The following is a 23123-nucleotide window of genomic DNA, read 5'->3' as shown; positions in this document are numbered from 1 at the left end:
CCACGCGACGTGTGGGCTCGGAGTGACTGGACCGTCCCTGTCGGGCGCCACGAGCCGGCTTTTCCGATCCCCCCGGCTCGGTGAACCGCAAGTTGACGCTCCAGGACCTCCAAGAGTCCTTTCATATCTTTATAAGGATGTCTACGGACCTGCTGGGCGAGATATCCTGGCATAGCATTTACTAAGCCCTCACAAGCCACCTGCTCTACGACTTTACGCGCTTGGGGACCTTCTGGTCTTAACCAACGCCCCATCTTGCTCCAGAACTCGAAAGCCTGGGCTCGGGCAGGGTGGTCGGGGTTGAACTGCCAGGTTCGCCACTCACTCGCCTGCTGGTCCGTAGTGATGCCGTAGCGACTAAGGATCTCTGGTTTTAGGAGGTCGTAATCTGCGGCCTCCTCCTCAGGGAGATCATAATAGGCCCGCTGCGCAGCACCCTTCAGGTACGGAGCCAAAATGGACGCCCACTCCGCCCGCGGCCACTGGTTGCGAGAGGCGGTCCTCTCAAATATGCCGAGGTATGATTCTATGTCGTCGGCATCTGACAACGGTACCATCGGAGGAGGCGGAGGTCTGGAGGGCTCCGGTCTTACCGCTTCTGCCGTTGTCAGCCTTGCCTTAGTTGCTTCCAGCTCCCTCGTTGTTTCTGCGTGTGCGATCCGAAGATTCTGAATTTGGGCAGCCATCCCGGTCAACACTTCGTTCAGGTCCTGTCCTTCTGTCATGTTCGGACAAGCTTTCTATCCTGTCGGCTACGCCACTGTAAAAAAGACACAAAGAATCGATAAAGGTTTGGGGTTTTCCGGCCCCGTATACTGTGGGAAAAGTGCAAGTTGATAATATTCTGTTTACAATTATCATAACACCGTTCGCCATCATGGCGGACGGGGGGAACATTTATGAGGGAGGGACCGGAAATGGATGAAGCGCTGCTGGGAAGGAACCGAGATGGATGATGGGACTGCTGACGTCATTGGGCTGCGACAGAGGGAAGGCGGAAGTGGCGTGTTGAGAGTCCATGTTCAGACGTTCATGGCGGTGTTGTGTCTTTCTTTCTGTTTGGAAATAAATAGAGAAAGGTTAGTACTCCGCCATTCCCGTCTGGTATATGTCTTCGCGCAACAGTTTAGGTCGTTCCGCGGCTCCCTAATCGCGCGTGCGTGACACTATCTATCTATCTATCTATCTATCTATCTATCTATCTATCTATCTATCTATCTATCTATCTATCTATCTATCTATCTATCTATCTATCTATCTATCTATCTATCTATCTATCTATCGCAGCAGAAGCCAAGACTCATCAGACCAGGCAACATTTTTCCAATCTTCTGCTGTCCAGTTTTGGTGAGCCTATGTGAATTGTATCCTCAGTTGCCCATTCTTAGCTGACAGGAGTGGCACCCGGTGTGGTCTCTTGCTGCTGTAGCCCACCTGCTTCAAGGTTGGACGTGCCGTGCATTCAGAGATGCTCTTCTGCATACCTCGGATGTCATGAGTACTTATTGAAGTTACTGTTGCTTTTCTATCAGCTCAAACCAACAAGGCATTTTCACCCGGAAAACTGCCACTCACTGGATGTTTTCCTTTTATTTGACCACTCTCTGTAAACCCTAGAGATGGTTTTGTGTGAAAATCCAGTTAGATGAGCAGTTTCCGAAATACTCTGAGCAGCCCGTCTGGCACCAACAACTAGGCCATGTTCAAAGTCACTTCAGCCACCTTTCTTCTGCCCCATTGTGATGCTCAGTTTGAACATCAGCAGGTCGGTTTGACGATGTCCACATGTCAGAATGCATTGAGATGCTGCCTTGTGATTGGCTGATTAGAAATTTGCATTAATGAGCGGTTGAATAGGTGTACCTAATAAAGTGGCCAGTGTATTTATTAATTAAAAATTAGTTTTGTTCATTATGAGTGTTGTTTTTTAGTTTTTGATGACCCAGAAAAAAATCATCTGTCTTAGGATCAAATCCTACCTATAAAGTAAGGCTCTAATTCGGTGTCCAATTATGTTATTGATTTTTATACTTTAGCTGTAACCGTTGATGGGCCAATCAAGCACTAATAAGCATCTTTTCTAAATGGCTTTCTTCGGAAATAAAAGGTGTTTCAGTCCAAGTCAATTAGCAAATCAGCAAAGTAGTTATATTTGAAAGACTCCCGAAAAAAAGAATGGAGCTCTGCACTTGGAGGGGAAAAATGTTTGTCATGGCTGTTCCATTCTACGTGGACAAATGCAGATTCTGTTTGCACTGCCGTCCCATTCTGTCATAGTTTTGAAATAAGACGTGTCACCGATCAATACCGGTCTCTGTTTAGGGTGCAAGAGCGTTAAGAAAGATTAATAAACAAGTCATTAGAACTTTCACTAAAATGCAAAGGTAAAGCAAAGTCAAAAGCAGACTTTTTATTAGAACGCTAGAACAATCCAGATGAGAGCAGGCCATTCAGCCCAACAGAGCTTGCCAGTCCTGTCCACTTCATTCTTCTAAAGTTCTGAAGGTACCTAAACTCCATCTTGTCTACCACACTACTTGGTCACTAATTCCATGTGTCTGTGAGTCTCTGCACAATGAAAAAAGTCCTAATGTTTGTGTGAAATTTCCCCTTATCAAGTTTCCAACTGTGTCCCCGTGTTCTCGATGAACTCATTTTAATAAATTTAAACACTTCAGTCAGGTCTCCTCTTAATCTTCTTTTGCTTAAACTGTAAACTCTTTTAATCTTTCCCCATAACTCATCCCCTGTAGCCCTGAATCAGCCCAGTCGCTCCTCTCTGGACTTTCTCTATTGCTTTTTGAAGGATGGCATGGATAGACTGGCATCCCTGCAGGGATGAACCTCATACCCTGTCCTGGAAGGGTGCGCCAACATTCCGTCTGGGTTGGATAGAAGACTCCAATATAATGGGAGAACTGTCAAGACCAATTCACTTGGTGGCAGTGCTCTTGGACTGGTGGCACCCATACACACGCCAGCCAATCGTACTCCCATTGGACAGCCCTGCTGGGTTCCATGGGGGCCACCAGAAGGAGCTGCAGGGAAGGACAATCCTCATTTTGGGAGGCTTCCACCTGGCCAGTAGACAATGTCCTAGCACCAGATGTACTCCCAGCTCCAGGATTTAAAGAGGTCACCTTGATTCTCCTCATTCGGGGTGTTGGAGTTGGGAGGCAATGGACAAGGCTTGCCTGTAGGAGAACTGATACTGGAATTGTGCTTGAGATTAATAATAAAAATAAGAATTCATTACATTTATGTAGCCCTTTTCAAGGTACTCAACACACTTTACACCTTCAGCCACCACTAATGTGCAACATCCACCTGAATGATGCAACGGCAGCCATTTTGTGCCAGTACGCTCAACACACATTAGCTATTAGGTGGAGAAGTGGTGAGAGAGACAGCCAATCAGAGACAGGGGATGATTAGGGGGGCAGAATGACCAGGTGGGCCATGGTGGGCAGTTTAGCCGGGACATCGGGAAACACCCAACTCTTTATGAAGGATGCCCAGGAGTCAGAAAGTCAAGACCTCAATTTTACATCTCATCTGAGGGACGGCGCCACTTTTATAGCACAATGTCCCCTGTCACTGTACTGAGGCATTGGGATCCCCCTTCAGGTCACAGGGTAGGCGCCCCCTGTTGGCCTTGCCAACATCTCTTCCAGCAGCATCCCAATCTTTTCCTGGTTGGTCTCCCATCCAAGTATTGGCCAGGCCTGAATGTGCTTAGCATCAGGTGGAGGACCTCTCCTCTGTTGTGCTTCAGAGAAAGAACCATTAAATGTATTTTGTGTAATGTAATAAATATAATCTTTATTTGAACCCTTAACTGTGCCTGTGCACTTGGGTCTGGGGACCTGGAGTGTCCCCTGTTATGTCTTTTTTTTGTAGTCTGCGGAACAAACAGTACACACAGTACTTCAGGTGAGTTCCAGAACTTAAGTGTGACTGCTCTTGACTCGTACCCCACACATCATGGATGCTATACAGTATAACCCAATATCCTGCTGGCCTTCTGGGAAGGCTTCTGTCCACGGTCTCAATGTTGATAACATACAGTCCACTACGACTCCCAGGTTCATCTCATAAGGGGTCTCAGTCCTCCCATTGTGTATTTAAATCTAACATTTCTACTTCTTCACATTTACCGACATTAAATTTCACCTGCCACACATCTGCTCAAGCCTGCAGGCTGTCCAGATCACTCACAATAATTCAACGCATTCATTACAAAGTATCAGATTAATAGAGAAAAACTTAAAACTGTGAACTGTAATTGAACAGGCTAACGTTTAAGGTAAGACAGAGGACAGGAACAATAAACTTTACGGAATTTTATAGAAGGAATTCATTAAATCACATGCCATGATGTGTTTCTACCTTCATGTCACACAACGTCACTAACCCTAAAATCCACAATAAAGTCCGCAATCTGGCCTCCCTTGAGCTGCAATGACACCTTGTAACCTCTGGGGGGCCCACAGGACCACAGCTGGGGAAGCCCACTGAAGAGGAATCTGTAAAATGTACGCTGGGCTTGTGTGAGCGTTTCGGAAAGGCGTCAATATGTGATGTGCTCGTTCGTTTAAGGGACTGCATTTCTCATTCTAGATTTGGAAAAGTGAACGTATGATTTGAAATTGTTGTCCAGAGCAGTGTGTAAAATTACAATTTGGATAATGGGCCGAGTACAAAGTTGGAACTGACACGTAGTCCAGGATTTGCTTCAGTGTAGGTGTGGTGTGATATTTTGTCTTCATATTAGAGTTACTTATGAAGGCTTTGACATCACCAGTACGAGAAACACCGCACGTGGCATACTGTTCGACTCAGCTTGACATCTTTTAGTTACACGAGACGTCGCACTTTTATTCAATCCCCCACTACTTTTGTCCTTCTAGACTCCAAAAACCACATTTATAGATGAGTTGCAGGCCATATTTTGCGCAGGAAATGGCACCCTTAATGTAAAGGATCATCCAATAGGTGTCTTCAGTAAATATGATCTGAAGGACTTGAGGTTGTGCATGCCACACCAACACAGGGGTTCACCCCCTAATGGGATACGAGGGGTCAAAGTGACTCTTTTTCACAAAACTTTGGAAAACAATGGGGATTGGCATATAGGGCTCCATTAATATAAGCATATAGAGTGGCATTGTCTGCAATTTCAAAGTTTCTAATCGTGATTATATTCTTTATCGGTGGTCCTAGCCCACTAAGATTCACTCCCAGAAGGGTAAAAATGACAAATTTTAAACATAAGCATGTGGGGTGTCGTTTTAGACTATTTCAAGGTCATTGATTGTGAATTTGATGTTATTTTTGATTTCTGACCTTTCACTAGGTGTCTAGCCCTCCCCCCATTAGTGCAAAATGCTAAATTTCTAGAAAAATCAAGAATAGTTAGATTTTAAATATTTAAATTGAAGCACATAGTTTACTATTTCAAATATTTGATGCAACTATTCTTGTTTGTTATGGGCTTCTGCCTCTTGAAATAAATCATTCCATTTCTTACGGACACCGCCGAATTAGGGGGGCTTATGCTAATTCAGACTTTTTTTTAAATTGTTCACCACACACGAGCTGTTAGGTTGTGAAGTGGTGAGAAAGAGAGAGCCAATTAGAGGCAGGGGATGATTAGGGTCTAGAATGACCAGGCTGTGGTGGGCAATTTAGCCAGGACATCAGGATACACCCTACTTTTTATGAAGGATGCACAGGGATCTTTAATGACCACAGAGAGTCAGGACCTCCATTTTATGTCTCATCCAAAGGACACTGCCATTTTTACAGCACAGTGTCCCCCATTACTTTACTGGGACATTGGGGTCCACATTCAGACCACCGTGTAAGCGATTTTTACAGCACAGTGTCCCCCCTCACTTTACTGGGGCATTGGGGTCCACATTCAGACCACCGTGTAAGTAATTTTTACAGCACAGTGTCCCCCATCACTTTACTGGGGCATTGGGGTCCACATTCAGACCACTGTGTAAGCGATTTTTACAGCACAGTGTCCCCCATCACTTTACTGGGGCATTGGGGTCCACATTCAGGCCACCGTGTAAGTAATTTTTACAGCACAGTGTCCCCCATCACTTTACTCGGGCATTGGGGTCCACATTCAGACCACTGTGTAAGCGATTTTTACAGCACAGTGTCCCCCATCACTTTACTGGGGCATTGGGGTCCACATTCAGGCCACCGTGTAAGCGCCTCACCTTACCCTTCAGTGTCTTTTAGAAGTCAGAATGGGGGACATCTCTGTGAATTTCTTCCACACACGTCTCATCTTTGCCACCACTACAGTGCCCACTCAGTGTGCCACCAAAGTATTAGGACTTGCCTACTTTCCCCAGAATGGCTCCATTGCTGCTATCTAAACAGTCTCGCTACATTGGCATTCTGCGCCCCTCGCACACACACTACCTGCGATGTGCACCTGCAGACGCCACTCTACTGCTCTTCATGGAGTGGAGTTTCTCCCACACCCTTCCCACCCATGTCTTGCACCCCACCTCTTCCACGCCTGCCATCCCCATGGTCTTTATTGCACTTACCTGGAGGTCTTTCTCTTCTAAACTAGCCTTCTCTTTCTCCTTCAAATCTGCCGCACTTTTTCCCATCATCAGATCTTGGCGATGCTCCACACGCTTCTCTGATTATCGTCACCATCACTGTCTCTAGAAGCAGTGGACTTGGACACTCACGCAATGCCAACATGGAGTCACCATTAAGTCTTTATATGAAGGAAACTGGAGAATCATGAGGGCATGGAGAGAATGTGCAGACTCCACACAGATTCAAACTCAAGGTCAGACTGCTGCATCACCATGCCTGTTATTTATTTATTTAAAGATGTTTTAGTCAAGACAGCTTATGAGAACAACCCAATAATGAATGAAGGACAATCCAGAGATTTCCAAAGCACAGGAGCTCAAAAACTGTTCAGTCCCCTGGTGTTGATTTGTTTAATTTTGTAATGGATGTCCCAGTCGAAAAGGACCACCTTCCCTTACCTAACCAGGAGGTCAACATAAGGGACGAGCGACAGCACTGGGATGGTTGGGAATCACATGCCCAGCTGGCATGCCAAATAACAAAATGGATGGAGCATCCTAACCGGAATAACTAATAGACACTTTCCAAGTCAGAAGACCATCTATATGGACGATGGGAGACTGCCTCTCACATGCAGGTCATTCCCCCATACACTGGGTGGCAGCATGCTGTTATGTTTTTCTGGTTGCAATACCTCCATTTTACGATAGTTTGTGTTTTTTTTGCCATCAGAGAGGGCATTTTGGTGGGACTGGGGATTCCGGAAATAAACGCCTATCTGGGACAAACTGCAGCTGTACACTCTCGTATTGGAGGCAACACATCCCTTATGGTCAACCTCAGTATGGATGCTTGCAGGGCACCATGGGAGTTGTGGTCCCATAAGCCTGCCCTGTTGGATTCCATGAGGGCCACTAGGGGGAGCTGTTGAGAAGTAAAGGTACTTTCCAGTGACAAGTATTTTGGGGCCAGAAGTTCTCCTGTGTTGGGTCTTAATAGGAAGCCCTCCGTTTTAGCCAGGGAGTCGGGAGAGGAGGCGGACAACAGAGAAAAAGAGAATGGCGCTGTGTGACAAGAAATGTGTTCAAGTTACCCTGTTCAATATAAACTCGTTTTGAACCCGGACTTGTGTGTGTGGAGTTGTGTTGGAGTTTTGGGGCTCAGTGACGCCCCCTACAGGCCACATGCGCCTGTTGACATGTCAGGTGGGTAACTTCTTTACCATTTTCTGTTTTTAGGAACTGAAGAGCAACGGCAATGAAGGCTTCAACGCAGTCACTAACACTGTGGGGCAAAAGGGCCCCCCGTCACACCATCACTGCCATAATGCTGACGGAGGACCAGCAGACCATTGTCACAGGCAGTCAGGAGGGGCCGATTTGTCTCTGGACCCTTTCCATGGATTTGCAGGTGGACTTTGGAATCTTTCACTTCTTTGGATTAACGTTGTACAGTTTAGGTCGTGCTGCTGAACGAACTGGAGGTCTGCGAGTCGCCCCCTTAAGCCGGCCCCTGTCCCTTTTGGGACTTTTGTCACCTTCCAGCAGTCGCTCTCTTCCTAGCTGATGCTAGCTGTAACATGGAAACCTGCTTTACCTCAAATTACTGCGGGATTAGCAGGAAAGAGACAAAAGTCCCCTGTACGTGGACAGTCCACATGCAGCTCCCTCTCCAGACCCCTGCACTTCTTGATACTTTTTATTGCATTGCAGCCTTGTGCTAAAATCATCTAAATTCATTTTTTCCTCTCGACAAACAACACTTAATATCCCAGGATGACAAAGCGAAAACAAGATTGTTAGGATTTTTTGCAAATGTAAGAACAACAAAAGACTGAAATACTCCATTGGCACAAGTACTGGGACTCCTTTACAATGACGCCTGGCTCAGGTGCATACCATTCTATTGGCCATCATTGAGATGTTTGGAGTCCACCCGTGGTCATTCCAATAGATTGGACAGCCACACGCCCGTCTGCAGAAGGCCCCACAGTTGACAAAACCACCGCCACGAGGTTGAAGGATTGTGTTGAGGTTCAGATCTGTGGATGGAGGGCTACAAAAAAATAAAATGTCTATAGCATTGAAGATTCCCAAGAGGAAGCACAGTGACTTCCATGATTCTTAAATGGAGGACGTTTGGGACAACCAGGACACTTCCAAGAGTTGACCACCGGTCCGAAATACGCAATCTTGGGATAGGCCTTGGTAAGAGAGGCGACCAACAACCCGACATTCACTCTGGCCGAGCTTCTGAGACCCTGTGTGGAGATGGGAGAAACTTCCAGAAGGATATCCACCATTGCAACACTCCATTAATCTGAGCTTTATGACACAATTGCTAGACAACACACCAAAGCCCACGTGGTATTTGCAAAAAGGCACCTGAAGGAACTCTCAGACTATGAAAAAAAAAAAAAAGATTTTCTGGTCCGATGAAATGAAGCGTAAAATAAGCCCAAAGTTTGGGGGTCCACCCCGTATACTTGAAAAAGGTTAGTGAGAATCTGAGGTCTTTACAGATGTGAGCTCCACACAGGACTGAGGTTGGTTACAAAATGGCTGCTATATATATAAAGAGAGAGAGAGACAGGAAATGATGTCAGAGATGGGCGTAGTCTCAGAACCAGAAGTGACATCACGAGGAGGTGGGATCTGGTGCCATGGAAGAGGAAGTGGTAGGCGGAAACTTCTGGGGACAGGACCAGAAGAGGGCTTAGCATGCTGGCTCTTCTGTAAGTCTGAATGGGACAAGGAGAAAGCATTAGGGGGCTGCGCCAACCCCCCAGTCTGATGTGGAAATACAAGTATTCAATGTCTCCCATGTACACGTGTGTGACAGAAGATTGACCTGCCTAAGCATCACGTGTGGAGGATACGAAGAACTGCTCTGCTCATCAGTGCCACAATGCAGTCCCAGCAGTGAAGCATGGTGGAGGCATCATCATCATCATCATCATCATCATCATCATCCTTTGGGGTTGTTTTTTAGAAGCAGGGACTGGAAGACCAGAATGGGCTTGAGGGAAAGCTGAATGGAGCAAAGTCCAGAGAAATCCTTAATGACAACCTGCTGCAGGGCACGCTGGACCTCACACTGGGATGAGGGTTCACATTTCCAATAGGACAATGACCCCACACACAAAGCCAAGGTAACACAGGAGTGGCTTAGGGACAACTCTGGGAATGTCCTTGAGATGCCCGACCACAGCCCTGGACTTGAACATCTCTGAAAATACCCGTCCATCAATGGTGTCCATCCAGCCTGACAGAGTTGCAGAGAAGAATAGCAGAGAAACCCCAAAGCAGGCTTTTTGTGTCCCACCCAAGGGGACCCCAGGCTGGAATGGCTGCTAAAGGGGCTTCAACAAAGTACTGAGTTAAGGGGTCTGAATACTTGAGTCAATGGGAGATTTCAGTTTATTTTTAATAACTTTGCAAAATTTTCTAAAATTCTGTTCTCGCTTTGTCTCACTCTGGGGTACTGAGTGTTGCTTGTTGAGGAAAAAATAAATAAATAAATTCAAAATAAATAAAAAATAAATGATTTTAGCAGAAGGCTGCAGGAAAACAAAAAGTGAAAAGGGGTCTGAAGACTTTGTGAAGACGCTGTAGTGGAGTCGGAGTCCTACAGGTAATCTTGAACCATTTATTATAAAGTCCCAGGTGGACAAAGATTTTTCAGAATGGACTGTGGAAGGTGCCAAGGTGAATGGACTGGCATCCCAACGCAGATGGGGAGCGACCCCCTTAACTGTCTCCATTCATTCATTCATTCATTTACCTGAATTTGTTCCTTCATTCATTCACCTGTTTTCATTCATTCATTAGTTCATTCATTCATTCATTCATTCATTCATTCACCTGTATGCATTCATTCATTCCTTATTGGTTCATTCATTTGTTCTCCTCTCTTCATCATTCAGTTTTTCATTCATCACCTGAATTTGTTTCTTCATTCATTCACCTGTGTTCATTTATTTATTTACCTGTGTTTGTTCATTCATTAGTTCATTCATTCATTCATTAATTCACCTGTATCTGTTCATTCATTCACTTTGTAAATCATTCACCTGAATTTGTTCATTCATTCATTCATTCATTCATTCATTCATCTGTGTTTATTCATTCACCTGTGCTTGTTCATTCACCTATATTAGTTCATTCTTTTGTTCATCCATTCATTCATTCACCTGTGATCATTCCTTATTAGTTCATTCATTTGTTCACCTGTGTTCATCATTCAGTTTTTCATTCATTCACCTGAATTTGTTTCTTCATTCATTCACCTGTAATATTTCATTCATTCACCTGTGTTCATTCATTCATTTATTTATGCATTCATCTGTGTTCATTCATTCACTTTTTAAATCATTCACCTGTATTTGTTCCTTCATTCATTCACCTGTGTTCATTTGTTCATTTATTTATTCATTCACCTGTGTTTGTTCACTCATTAGCTCCTTCATTCATTCACCTGTGTTCATTCATTTATTCATTCATTCATCTGTATTAGTGCATTCTTTTGTTCATTCATTCATTCCTTCATTCATTCACCTTAGATCATTCATTCATTCATTCATTTAATTTTAAGTTTTTACAGTGAAATTCTTATATCTGATACTGTACTGAAAGCTAGTTTAGCCCTGTAAAATGCTTTGTAAGGTTGCCTGCACTTAAACCATAGACATTCATTCATTCATTCACTCATTCATTCATTCTTCCAAACCCACATGTGAATAAAAACATATCCCATCTAAAATAACCTCAGGGCTTCTAATGACGTCTACAAAACTGTTACGCATCTGAGAAATACACGGACACTCAAACCCACTTGAAGCTGTTCAGGGCCACGGGGTCCCGAGCCTATCCCATCAGCACTGGGCCCGAGGCAGGAAGCAGCCCCGAACAGGGGGACACACAGACGCCATGCTTCAGCCACCAACAGACATATTTGTGGACTTTTTTTGTTTTTAGGAATTGTCACTGAGACATGGAGAGAACTTGCAGACTCCACACAGCCGGGTTTTGGATTCAAACCCAGGAGCCCACTAACCACAGTGCTACCAAGAGAGCAACGCTAAAGATAGAAGGGGCAGATATTTATATATATGTGTGTACTGTATGTGTGTATATATATATATATATAAATTATTTTTGTCTCCTTAGATATCCCCAAGAGCTCTCCTGATTGGCCACACAGCAGCTGTGACGTGCGTGGCGAAGGCGAGGGATTTCGAGAAGAAGCCTTATGTAGTCAGTGCCACCATCAACGGGTAAGGCGGCTTATTAAACCTCCACAATGCAGCACTACACTGCAGCTGAACAACTTAAACGTAGATGCAAATCTCAGATATTGTATCCATTTTATTCTTCTTGACCAGTTTAAATGGTCGGCCACCACACACCTCAGTGGTGAAGCCCTTGGAGACCCTCAGTAGCTGTCAAAGTGGACCTTCTCCCTCCTTTCCTCGTCATAATTCACTACGTGGCTCGTTTCTCTTTGCCTGCCATTAACTGCTTGGGAGTTTCAGCAGGCGTTTGGACGTCTCCACGTTCTGCACTTTATTGTTTTGTTGATTATCTTCTTGGCCTTTTATGCCCATCAATCTGCACTCAAGTTTCAGATAATGGCAAACTGAACACGAGCAGCTCATCTCAAGTTTTTACAGAGGTGTGTCAATTTATTAAAAATCAAAAGCTCTCCTTTCTTGCTGTGGCTCCCCAGTATCGGGTCAGGTCCATGCTGTTCTCTTTAATTCTCCTTGAGATGTTTCTAGAACCTGATCAGAGTCCACCTGTGACAAACTGCATTTACTGGACGTCGTGACGCGTAGCTACATATAGAAGGTCCCACAATTCACAATGCAAGTCAAGCCATGAAGTCCATGGGTCTCACTGTGGACCTCCAAAAATCACATTCTGGTTGTCATCAAATAATAATCCATCCATCCATCCATTATCAACCCTGCTATATCCTAACTACAGGGTCACGGGGGTTTGCTGGAGCCAATCACAGCCAACACAGGGCACAAGGCAGGAAACAAACCCCGGACAGGACGCCAGCCCACCACAGTCAAATAATAATACAATATACATATATGTAAATAAATCAGTAATATTTAAATGCTGTAATTGGACCCTCCGTTACAAAAGCATCATGCATGGCAAAGACCAGGCACTGCTCCTCACCCGCCTAATGCCATCGTATGCTGAAGCATGGTGGTGGTGGTAGTGACAGCATCTTACTATAGGGGGGCTTCTCAGCAGCAGGGACAGACAAACTGGTCGGAACTGAGGGAAGGATCAATGCAACTAAATCCATTTGACATTAATTTCCTTGGCTTACAAGAGAGGTCAACATTATGGAGCCTGGGGACTGTTTGGGAGCAAGTGTTACAGGACAAGGGTACAAAACTGAAAAAAAGAAATAAAAAGAAATACAATTGAGGTACAATTCAAAGAATTATAAAGCCAAACAGCTAATATCACTTAGACAGAAGGGTCTTCAAACAAGAGGGTCATTAGAACATTAGAACAATTTAGATGACGCCCAACAGAGCTCACCAGTCCTGTCCACTTACTTCTTCTAAAATAACATCAAGTCGAGTTTTGAAAGACCCTAAAGTCCTCCTGTCTACCACACTACTTGGTTGCTTATTCCAAGTGTCTATTGTCCTTTGTGCAAAGAACAACTTCCTAATGTTTGTGTGAAATTCACCCTTCACAAATTTCCAGCTGTGTCCCCGTGTTCTTGATGACCTTATTTTAAAGTCCCATTTTCGATCCACCGGACTGATTCCCTTCATCATTTTAAACACTTCAGTCAGGTCTCCTCTTAATCTCCTGTAAAGGCTCAGCTCTTTTAATCTTTCCTCCTAACTCATCCCCTGTAGCCCTGAATCAGCCCAGTTGCTCTTCTCTGGACCTTCTCCAGTGCTGTTATGTCCTTTTTGTAGCCTGGAGACCCAAAATGCACACAGGACTCCAGATGAGGCCTCACCAGTGTGTTATAAAGACTTGAGCAGAACCTCCTGTGACTTGTACTCCACACATCAAGGCGCTATATAACCTGACATTCTGTTAGCCCTCTTAATGGCTTCTGAACACTGTCTGGAAGTCGATAGCTTAGAGTCCACTATGACTCCTAAGTCCTTCACATAAGGTGGACTCTCGATTTTCCGAAATGCCCTTTGCGTATTCAACCTAACATTTTTACTTCTTATTTGTAATTCTTTACATTTACTGACATTAAATTTCATCTGCCACAGCCTGTATGCTATCCAAGTCCTTATGTGATGATATAACGGATTCCAAATTATCTGCTAATCCACCTATCTTGGTATCACCTGCACACTTATCCAGCTTGTTACTTCTATTCCTATCTAAATCATTTAAATATGTTAAAAATATCAGCAGCCCCAGCACTGACCCCTGCTGGCCACCACTTTTAACATCTCCCAATTCCGCTAAGGTTCTTCGCACCATCACCATCTTCTTCCTGTGTCTGAGCCAATTCTGCACCCATCTAAAAACATCACCCTGAACTGAACTGCCACTTCTTTTAGTTTGATGCCCACCCTCTCATGTGGCACCTTATCAGATGCTTTCTGAAAGTCCAGATAAATAATCTCATCTGCTCCACTCTGGTCGTATCCTTGTGTTGCCTCCTCATAGAATTCCAGCATGTTAGTAAAACACGACCTCCCTCTTCTGAGCCCATGCTGACTGTTCCTAATAACTCCTGTCCTTGCCAGGTGTTGCTCAATCTTATCCTTAATAATTCCTTCTATTAATGTTCCTGTTAAGCTTACTGGCCTATAGTTGCTTGGATCTGCCCAGTCACCCTTTTCATATAATGGGATGATATTTGCCATTTTCCAGTCCTTCGGAATTTTTCCAGTGCAAAGTGTCTTCCTAATTGTCATGAGACATTGAGGGAGGCAGAGTTTCAAATGGAGGTGGTCAGCTCGTTCCACCTGAGATGGTCTTGAAGGAAACCTGCTCCGGAGTGCACACAGCCCCTTGGACATGGGGGGGGGGGGGGGGTTATGACCTGAAGCATGCAGTCAAGACAACCTGGGGGGGGGGGGGGGGGGGCCTTTGGGACAAATCCGGGAGTCCTTGAGTAGCACAGCACATGTGAGGAGAGACCAGCAGAGGGCAGTCTAATGCAGCTGGAGAGGATCTGCCTGATGGCAGGTGTGCAAAGCTTGTCGAGACTTACCCAGGAAGACAAAGGAGCGTCTACAAAGTACGGAATTTGTGGTCTGATTAATTCCAGTAAATAGAGTTTTCCAATTTTGATTTTTAATAAATCTGAAAACACATTTTCAGTTTGTTATTATGGGATACCGAGTGTAGATCGAGGGGCAAAACTGGCCAATTTCTCCATGTAAAAAGAAATCTGCACCACAATAAAGTGTGCAGAAAGCCAAGAGGTATACTGTAAATACTTTCTGAATTGACTGTATTTTTCCAGTATAAATAATCCCAGTAATAAAACCAGCTAATGGTTGCATACTGATGGATGGATGGATTTTCAAATCGGCTCACTATTAAATAATATCGCTCTTGAGCAGGCAGATCAACCGTATGTTTAAAAGGGTACATGATCTTGTGGACCATCAGGCTGGCACCGCCGCCTGAACCCGACACAGACAAGTGTGGGACACAAGTTCAAGGCACACGCCATTTTTATTTTTTACCTCGTGGGAAACGCCTTCCCCCGTTTCCCACAGGGTCAACACAGTCTCAGCACAAGCACAACACAATACAATACTCTTCTCCTCCACTCCTCTGGTCAAGCTTGAACATTTCTTCCTCCTCCCGACTCTGTGTGCTGGCTCCTCTTATACTGCACCAGGTGCTTGATGACCTAGTTTCAGGGTGCGGTGGAAGAACTGTCCAAAAGGGCTCAGCAGATCCTGCTGCAGCACCCCCTGGCAGCGCCCCGTGGATCCCAACAGGGCTGCACCAAACTCCAACTCCCATGAAGCCTTGTGGGAGTCCAAAGCACCGCTGCAGCCCCAGGAGGCTGTCATCTAGCATCCCGGGGGAGGTAGCGCTCCGGCCATTCTTGCTCCAAAGGTCATTCCAGCATGGAGGCGTCCCGGCCTGGCAAGGGCCACGGCCACACACTACAACCTGTGCAAAAATACACCATTTTTTATGTTTAATTTTTATTAGTAAATTATTAGCTCTCGTTTTTATTTTATATTGGACTATTGGGTTTCTCCAGGATCACACTTAATCAGTTCTACACCATCAGACCCAAATAGAGTTCAAAGGTAGACAAAACTTCTTTTTAACTTACCGTTTTTATTTTTTATTAGAATAAATAGTTAATTAACATAATTATAATTTAAAAAAATATTAAAACACAATAATAGTCTGCCCATGTTCACCCACCTCAGTTAACATCAGCAAACCTGCAGCATCGGCTCAGTTGTTGCGGCGCCGTTACCAGTCCTGACCATTAGATGGCACTGTTTCTTTACCAGAATCCCTCAAACTCAGCCGCGCCGCCGAGATTGGCAGGTGGAGATGCAGCCTGAGATGCATTACCCTTTTAAAGCCGTGCAGTTTACTTTGGATGAAATGAACCATTTTCAATAGGATGTCACTCCAACAAATGATAGTCAGGGTGACACATTGACAAGCCATAATGGCAGTATCCCTACAATTTGTTGTAGGCAAAATGCTGGGTAGCGGCTCTGCCTTAAACTGAGGTTCGCTGCTAGGCAGCAGGGTGTAATTACCTACCACCGTAAGAAGGAGATATGTCATCCCTACAAGTAATGGCCACAGCATCTTCTTGCCCAATAACCTGTAACAATAAGCTATAGAAGTGGACAGGCTACACTTTTGTGGACAGTTGCAAAAAAAAAAAAAAATGTAAGCCTGAGATTATTTTAGCCGTGGCATTGAGAAATAATAACAATGACATTGGCTTGTCTCTGACAGGGAGATGAGCCTTTGGGATGTCAGGAGTGGCGAGTGTATCGAAGCTACGAAAAGGCCCTACACCCACAGGACCATCTGCGTGAGTATTCCCGGCGACACCAATCATGTTTTTATATGTTTGTCAATTGCTGTTCTAGCACATTAAAACAATCAATAAGAACTTCAGAAAAGCGCTAAATGAACAATGAAACGCTTTTCGTGGAGATTTTTCATCTCACGTTGCTGTTAGCCAGCAACCTCCCAACCCCCCCCCCCCCAACCATCTCCGGAGCCAAAACAATTGTTTCAAATGGGGGGCAATCATCTCAAATGCTCATTTGTACTCGGGTTTTATTAATCTATAAATTCTGTTTAGCATCCGTGCCGTGTGTCTCATTGTTGAATCCTACGAAACATGCAAGGACAGAATTCCAAACACATTCGCATCTGAATTTTAATGAACAATTCTTTTGTTCGGCTTATTAAAATGGAACGAGCTGCATGGCCTTATTTGTAATATATATATATATGTATATATATATGTATATATATATATATATATATATATATATATATATATATAGTGTAAGTGGGGCGGCACGGTGGCGCAGTGGGTAGCGCTGCTGCCTCGCAGTTGGGAGACCTGGGGACCCGGGTTAGCTTCCCGGGTCCTCCCTGTGTGGAGTTTGCATGTTCTCATCCGGTTTCCTCCCACAGTCCAAAGACATGCAGGTTAGGTGGATTGGCGATTCTAAATTGGCCCCTAGTGTGTGCTTGGTGTGTGGGTGTGTTTGTGTGTGTCCTGCGGTGGGTTGGCACCCTGCCCAGGAGGGGGGATTTGGTTTGAACCCTGCACTTAGGCGCTACTCCATGGGGGTGTGGAGTACTCAGGATTTCCTCCTTTAGCACAAATCCATGCCAGTTATGTGAAAGGGCATCCCTGAATTGGCACACACACACACCATTCAGTTTATCGCTGCCGGTCCACGTAACCTGCGAGGAGAACACGGGGAGGACCTGAGACGTGAACCCTGGTCTCCCGATTGCGCTGCCACTGCACCACCTTCAATGTAATATTTTGTTCTTCTTTTGTATCCCTCAGTACTACTACTCGTCTTCTCGAATGGTGGAAGAAGGCTGGTTGCTGTGTTGTGGAGAATATCCCGACGTCTTGGTGGTGGACGCGCAGACTCTCGACATTCTTTACAAGCTGATCTCCTCCGATGCCTCCAACTGGATCAGCTCCATGTGCATCGTCCGCTCCCCCAGAATTCACGGTGCTTACTTGCAGGAAGTCTAATTTAGTCTTCTTTTTCAAGTCCCCCTTTACACCAGGTAGCTCTTTTAGAGTGTTCAAGAGAAGAAAACTTAACAAGCGGTAACTAAATCCCCCCCTAATCTGTCAGCCATACCACCTGCACTTCAGAACAGGCCATTCACCTGAAGCTAAATGTGGTCAGGCCAGGCCAGTGCTTGGATGGTAGACCATCTAGGAAAAGCTAACAATGCTGCTGGAAGAGGTGTTGGAGGGCACTTAACTTGTGGTCTGAGAGGCACTGTGCCATTAGAAATGGTGCCACACTTCTGATAAGATGTAAAACTGAGGTCCTGGTTCTCTATGGTCATAAAAGAACCCTGGGCATCTTCTGAAAAGAGTAGGGTACATCCTGATGTCCTGGCTTAATTGCCCACCGCAGTCTTGTCCATTCTAGCCTCCCCATCATCCATTGTCTCCAGGCCCGGTCTTAGGTATTATGGGGCCCTAGGCGAAAGGGGGGTCCAGAGGCCCCCTGGAAGCTCTGCGAAATGCGTGAAAATTAGACCAAGGAGACTTTTTCTTGTAACGTTACGAGGTCATCACCCTGCATCCCTTTTTCGCCCGGAGTAGTTAGCTGCTACAATTTAGCCAGTTTGAACTGTTTCCACTGGGCACCACGTGGCGGTATGTAGCTAAGCCCAGCTTAGTTTTTTTTGTATTTTTTCTTTTTTTAGTTTTTTTGTCCTTTTTTATTTTTTGGGATATTTGAAACTTTTGGAATGCATTGCGAGGGGAGGGGCGGGCCAGGGGCCTGGCCGCCCCACGGTCGCCTACTTCGCCTATGCCTAAGGCCGGGCCTGTTGTCTCTCATTGGCTCCCTCTCACCCCTTCACCACCATAATAGAAACAGCTGATGCGTGGGGAGCAAACTGGCACCAGAATGGCTGCCATTGTGTCACCCAGGTGGATGCTGCACATTGGTGGTGGTTGAAGTGGCTCCACTTTCTCTATGTACTGTAAGTAGGTTAGAAAATCACGGTATATATTTAACAAGCAATTATTACTATTATATTATTAACTTGCATAAAAAGGTACAAACCATGAATAGAGAGCAGGGTGCATTTCACAGTAAAGCAGGTTAAGTTTGCTTTAAAGATTTAAAATGTTGTAAAATAGTGGGGATACATAGAAAAGGATGCATTGATAATTAAAAAAGGAGGACCACCTTGCACCCTGTTTTAGCTTCCTATGGCCAGTCTAAGGATGGCACTCAGAATAGAATGGAAATAAAATCAAAATAGTTTAATGTATGCATATTGTATTTAATAAGTGGCAGCACAGCCAATAAGAATGCTATTTCACAGTGGTGCCAATCCAGTCTCTTTACAAAACATTACAAGAAATTCTTTAAATAACACTAAAGAGGGTTTATTAGATATAAAAGAGCCAAACAAGGTGCATCACATGTGATGGGGAGTATGGGCCCAAGTGGAAAAAGAGCTTCTAATCTCAAGTCCCTGTCAACGTCTTGTTACCGCGTAGCCATTCTCAAGCCACTTCACAGCCATTAGCACTTCAACAATCCTTGTTTAAGATATTATGGGAGAGCTAAAACGTTTTTAACGACACTGGGAATAGCACCCTGCTCTGTCAGACATCTCGAAACGTGCGATATGAGCTCATTTAATGTGTCGCGTCAGGCTCGATGTCAGTCAGTCTACATACAGTACATGGGCTGATAGGTAGATATAAAGGCACTATATAATAGATAGATAGATAGACAGTAAATAATAGATATATAGATATGAAAAGCACTATATAATAGATAGATAGACAGATAGACAGGAATGGCACTATATAATAGATAGATAGACAGATGGACAGGAATGGCACTATATAATAGATAGATAGATAGGAATGACAGTATATAATAGATATATAGATATGAAAAGCACTATATAATAGATAGATAGACAGATAGATAGGAATGGCACTATATAATAGATAGATAGACAGATAGACAGGAATGGCACTACATAATAGATAGATAGATAGGAATGACAGTATATAATAGATATATAGATATGAAAAGCACTATATAATAGATAGATAGACAGATAGATAGGAATGGCACTATATAATAGTTAGATAGATAGGAATGACAGTATATAATAGATATATAGATATGAAAAGCACTATATAATAGATAGATAGACAGATAGATAGGAATGGCACTATATAATAGATAGATAGGAATGACAGTATATAATAGATATATAGATATGAAAAGCACTATATAATAGATAGATAGACAGATAGATAGATAGATAGATAGATAGATAGATAGATAGATAGATAGATAGATAGATAGATAGATAGATAGATAGGAATGGCACTATATAATAGATAGATACTGTAGATAGATGGATGAAAGGCCCTATACAACTGATAGATAGATAGATAGATAGATAGATAGATAGATAGATAGATAGATAGATAGATAGATAGATACTATATAATAGATAGATAGATAGATAGATAGATAGATAGATAGATAGATAGATAGATAGATAGATAGATAGATAGATAGATAGATAGGAATGACAGTATATAATAGATATATAGATATGAAAAACACTATATAATAGATAGATAGACAGACAGATAGGAATGGCACTATATAATAGATAGATACTGTAGATAGATGGATGAAAGGCCCTATACAACTGATAGATAGATAGATAGATAGATAGGAATGGCACTATATAATAGATAGATAGATAGATAGATAGATAGATAGATAGATAGATAGATAGATAGATAGATAGATAGATAGATAGATAGATAGATAGGAATGACAGTATATAATAGATATATAGATATGAAAAGCACTATATAATAGATAGATAGACAGATAGATAGGAATGGCACTATATAATAGATAGATACTGTAGATAGATGGATGAAAGGCCCTATACAACTGATAGATAGATAGATAGATAGATAGATAGATAGATAGATAGATAGATAGATAGATAGATAGATAGATAGATAGATAGATAGATAGATAGATAGATAGATAGATAGATAGATAGATAGATAGATAGATAAAGTCACAGGAGGCTGGGGGACAGACCCAGCCGGGATGCCTGGAAGGACCGGGAGGTGGCGTATTCGGTCCTTCAGGCCACGAGGGGGCAACCGCCCTGGATCGGGAGAGGACCACGGGACAGGAGCGAGGAGGCTCAAGCCCGTTGGGGCCCGTGGCCACCACCAGGGGGCGCCCCAAGCCTCATGGAACCCGGGAAACGTGCTCTTCTGCCACACCTGGGAAGATGGAGGAAAATCCTTCCAGGGACACCCAGAGTGCTTCCGGGTGCAAGAGCAGCACTTCCGCCACACCAGGAAGTGCTGCCAGAAGGATGTCATCAGGCACCTGGAGCACATCCGGGTGGAAATATAAGGGGCCACCTTCACTAAAATCAGAGAGCTAGAGTCGGGAGTGGGAGCAGGACGAGGCTCCCGTGGAAAGAGGAAAGGCAGCCCACGGATAGTGAGAGAGAGGCCCGTGCTAATGGTGATTAATACTGGGAGCACAGTGTGCTGTGCGGGACTGTGTGTATTGTTGATGCTGGAGAAAAATAATCGTGTGCATTTTTATAAAGATGTGGTGTCAGTCTGATGGTGTCCGGGCATGTCTCACAATAGACAGATAGATGTGAAAGGCACTATAGAGTAGGTAGATGGAGATGTAATTCTCCACAGGTTTCTTGTCAGACTTCCATCCCAGACTCCTCTCCTTTCTCTGTGTCTTTACCACAGTTTGCATTCACCCCTGTGTGGTTTGTGCACAATGCATACCTTCTGGAGAGCCATCTGGCTTTGACACAGGCACATCAGGGATATGCCACAGGGTGAGAGAAATTAACTATATAATTGATTGTGCATTGGGGAACATGAGGTGGCAGGGCCAAGCCAAATGCTTGGAGTGTCAACTGGGCAAAACTCATTTAATGAAAATATGCTCCTCAATGTGTCTTGTGGAAAATCCAATCTTCTCTCAGGTATGACTAGGTTACAGGCTCTGACTTGGGTCTGCACAGAAGCAAGGTCAGCATCGAAATGAGACACCGCCTTCTGGGAGCGTTCTGTTTTACTATTGGGCAGACCAGAAGAGGCGGGGTATCCTTTGCTTCAGTGCCCTTAAGGGGCGGTGTCTGAAGGCTGTGAGCAATAAAGAAGTGAAGACTATTAGTGACAGTGCCACCTATTGTCCCGGGGCGGCACTACTTACTTTAGGTGAACCTGGAAGTTGCCCCTCTGGTACGCATGCATGACAGTGATAGATAGATAAATGCGAAAGGTGCTATATAATAGAAAGATAGATAGATACAAGTCAGTTCACAATAGGCAATATGAGCCTCAATCATACAGCATGCTACACATATGTGATTTTAAAAATAAATAGATAGGGTGTTCTGTTCTCCCCGTGTTCTCATGTGTTTTGTCCCATATTCCAAATCCGTGCAGTTCAGGTGGATTAGTGAGGCTACATTGCCCTCTGATGCATGTGTGTGTTTGCCCTGCGATGGACTGACACCTGGTCTATTGCTTATTCCTGCCTTTCAGCCAATACTTGCTGGGATAGGCTCAAGCTTCCCTGTGACACTGCTCTACATAAGTGGGCTTGGACAATGGATGGATGGACAAATGAATGGGTATTTTCATCTGTCAGTGGACATTTTTAACTGGTTCAAGAAAAACTAATCAGAACAGCCATTGACTCGAATTATAACTCAATGCTCCTGCTGTTGTCATCCTGCTAGTTTACCGCTGACTTAGTCATCGATTTACTTAGTTACTGTGAATGGTATGTGTGCCATCGAGAGTTGGCTACTGTTTTGAATTAAAAGCTCTGCCCACCTTCTACCCGCCCTGAGATTCAGTTTAATGAATTAAGCAGGATTGAGATGATATGCTATTTTTAGTAATTATTTTTAATACTCAGTTAATAGTTATGAATTAGTTGTCTTCATTAGATGTTCATATATCTGTTTTGTATATATAGTATATAAATATATATATATATATTTTTATGGCAGAGGATTCTTTGATTGGAATTTCCACCAGTGGTGTTTTGAAAGTCTGGGAGCTGTCTTCCTCCATCTACAATGTCTATGTGAGTATTTTCCCAATCAAATGTCCCCAATGTAATGATATCTTTTTAGCTGATTAGGCCATATCAGTTTCCGCCATATTGCCAATACTACTGTATGTACTGCCTGTGAAGCTGGGTGCCCCCACACACCCTCAGTAATCAGGCATCTCCCTGCAGTATTTTCTCT

General features: G+C 44.0%; 1 protein-coding gene across 1 annotated transcript in view; it reads left to right on the top strand.

The window, feature by feature from the left end:
* The window catches only part of LOC114667823 (WD repeat-containing protein 72-like), a 268463-nt gene that overhangs the window by 20601 nt on the left and 224739 nt on the right, over nucleotides 1-23123 (top strand). Inside the window, exons 2-6 of the mRNA XM_028823316.2 lie at nucleotides 7815-7986; nucleotides 11745-11851; nucleotides 16542-16620; nucleotides 17623-17797; nucleotides 22881-22957. Of these exons, the coding sequence (XP_028679149.2) occupies nucleotides 7834-7986; nucleotides 11745-11851; nucleotides 16542-16620; nucleotides 17623-17797; nucleotides 22881-22957 (591 nt within the window). The 5' untranslated portion in view covers nucleotides 7815-7833. The remainder of the gene's footprint in view (nucleotides 1-7814; nucleotides 7987-11744; nucleotides 11852-16541; nucleotides 16621-17622; nucleotides 17798-22880; nucleotides 22958-23123) is intronic.

The sequence above is a fragment of the Erpetoichthys calabaricus genome, chromosome 17 (assembly GCF_900747795.2).
Source record: "Erpetoichthys calabaricus chromosome 17, fErpCal1.3, whole genome shotgun sequence".
Classification (NCBI taxonomy): Eukaryota; Metazoa; Chordata; class Cladistia; order Polypteriformes; family Polypteridae; genus Erpetoichthys; species Erpetoichthys calabaricus.
This window is presented reverse-complemented; position numbering and strand designations above follow the sequence as displayed.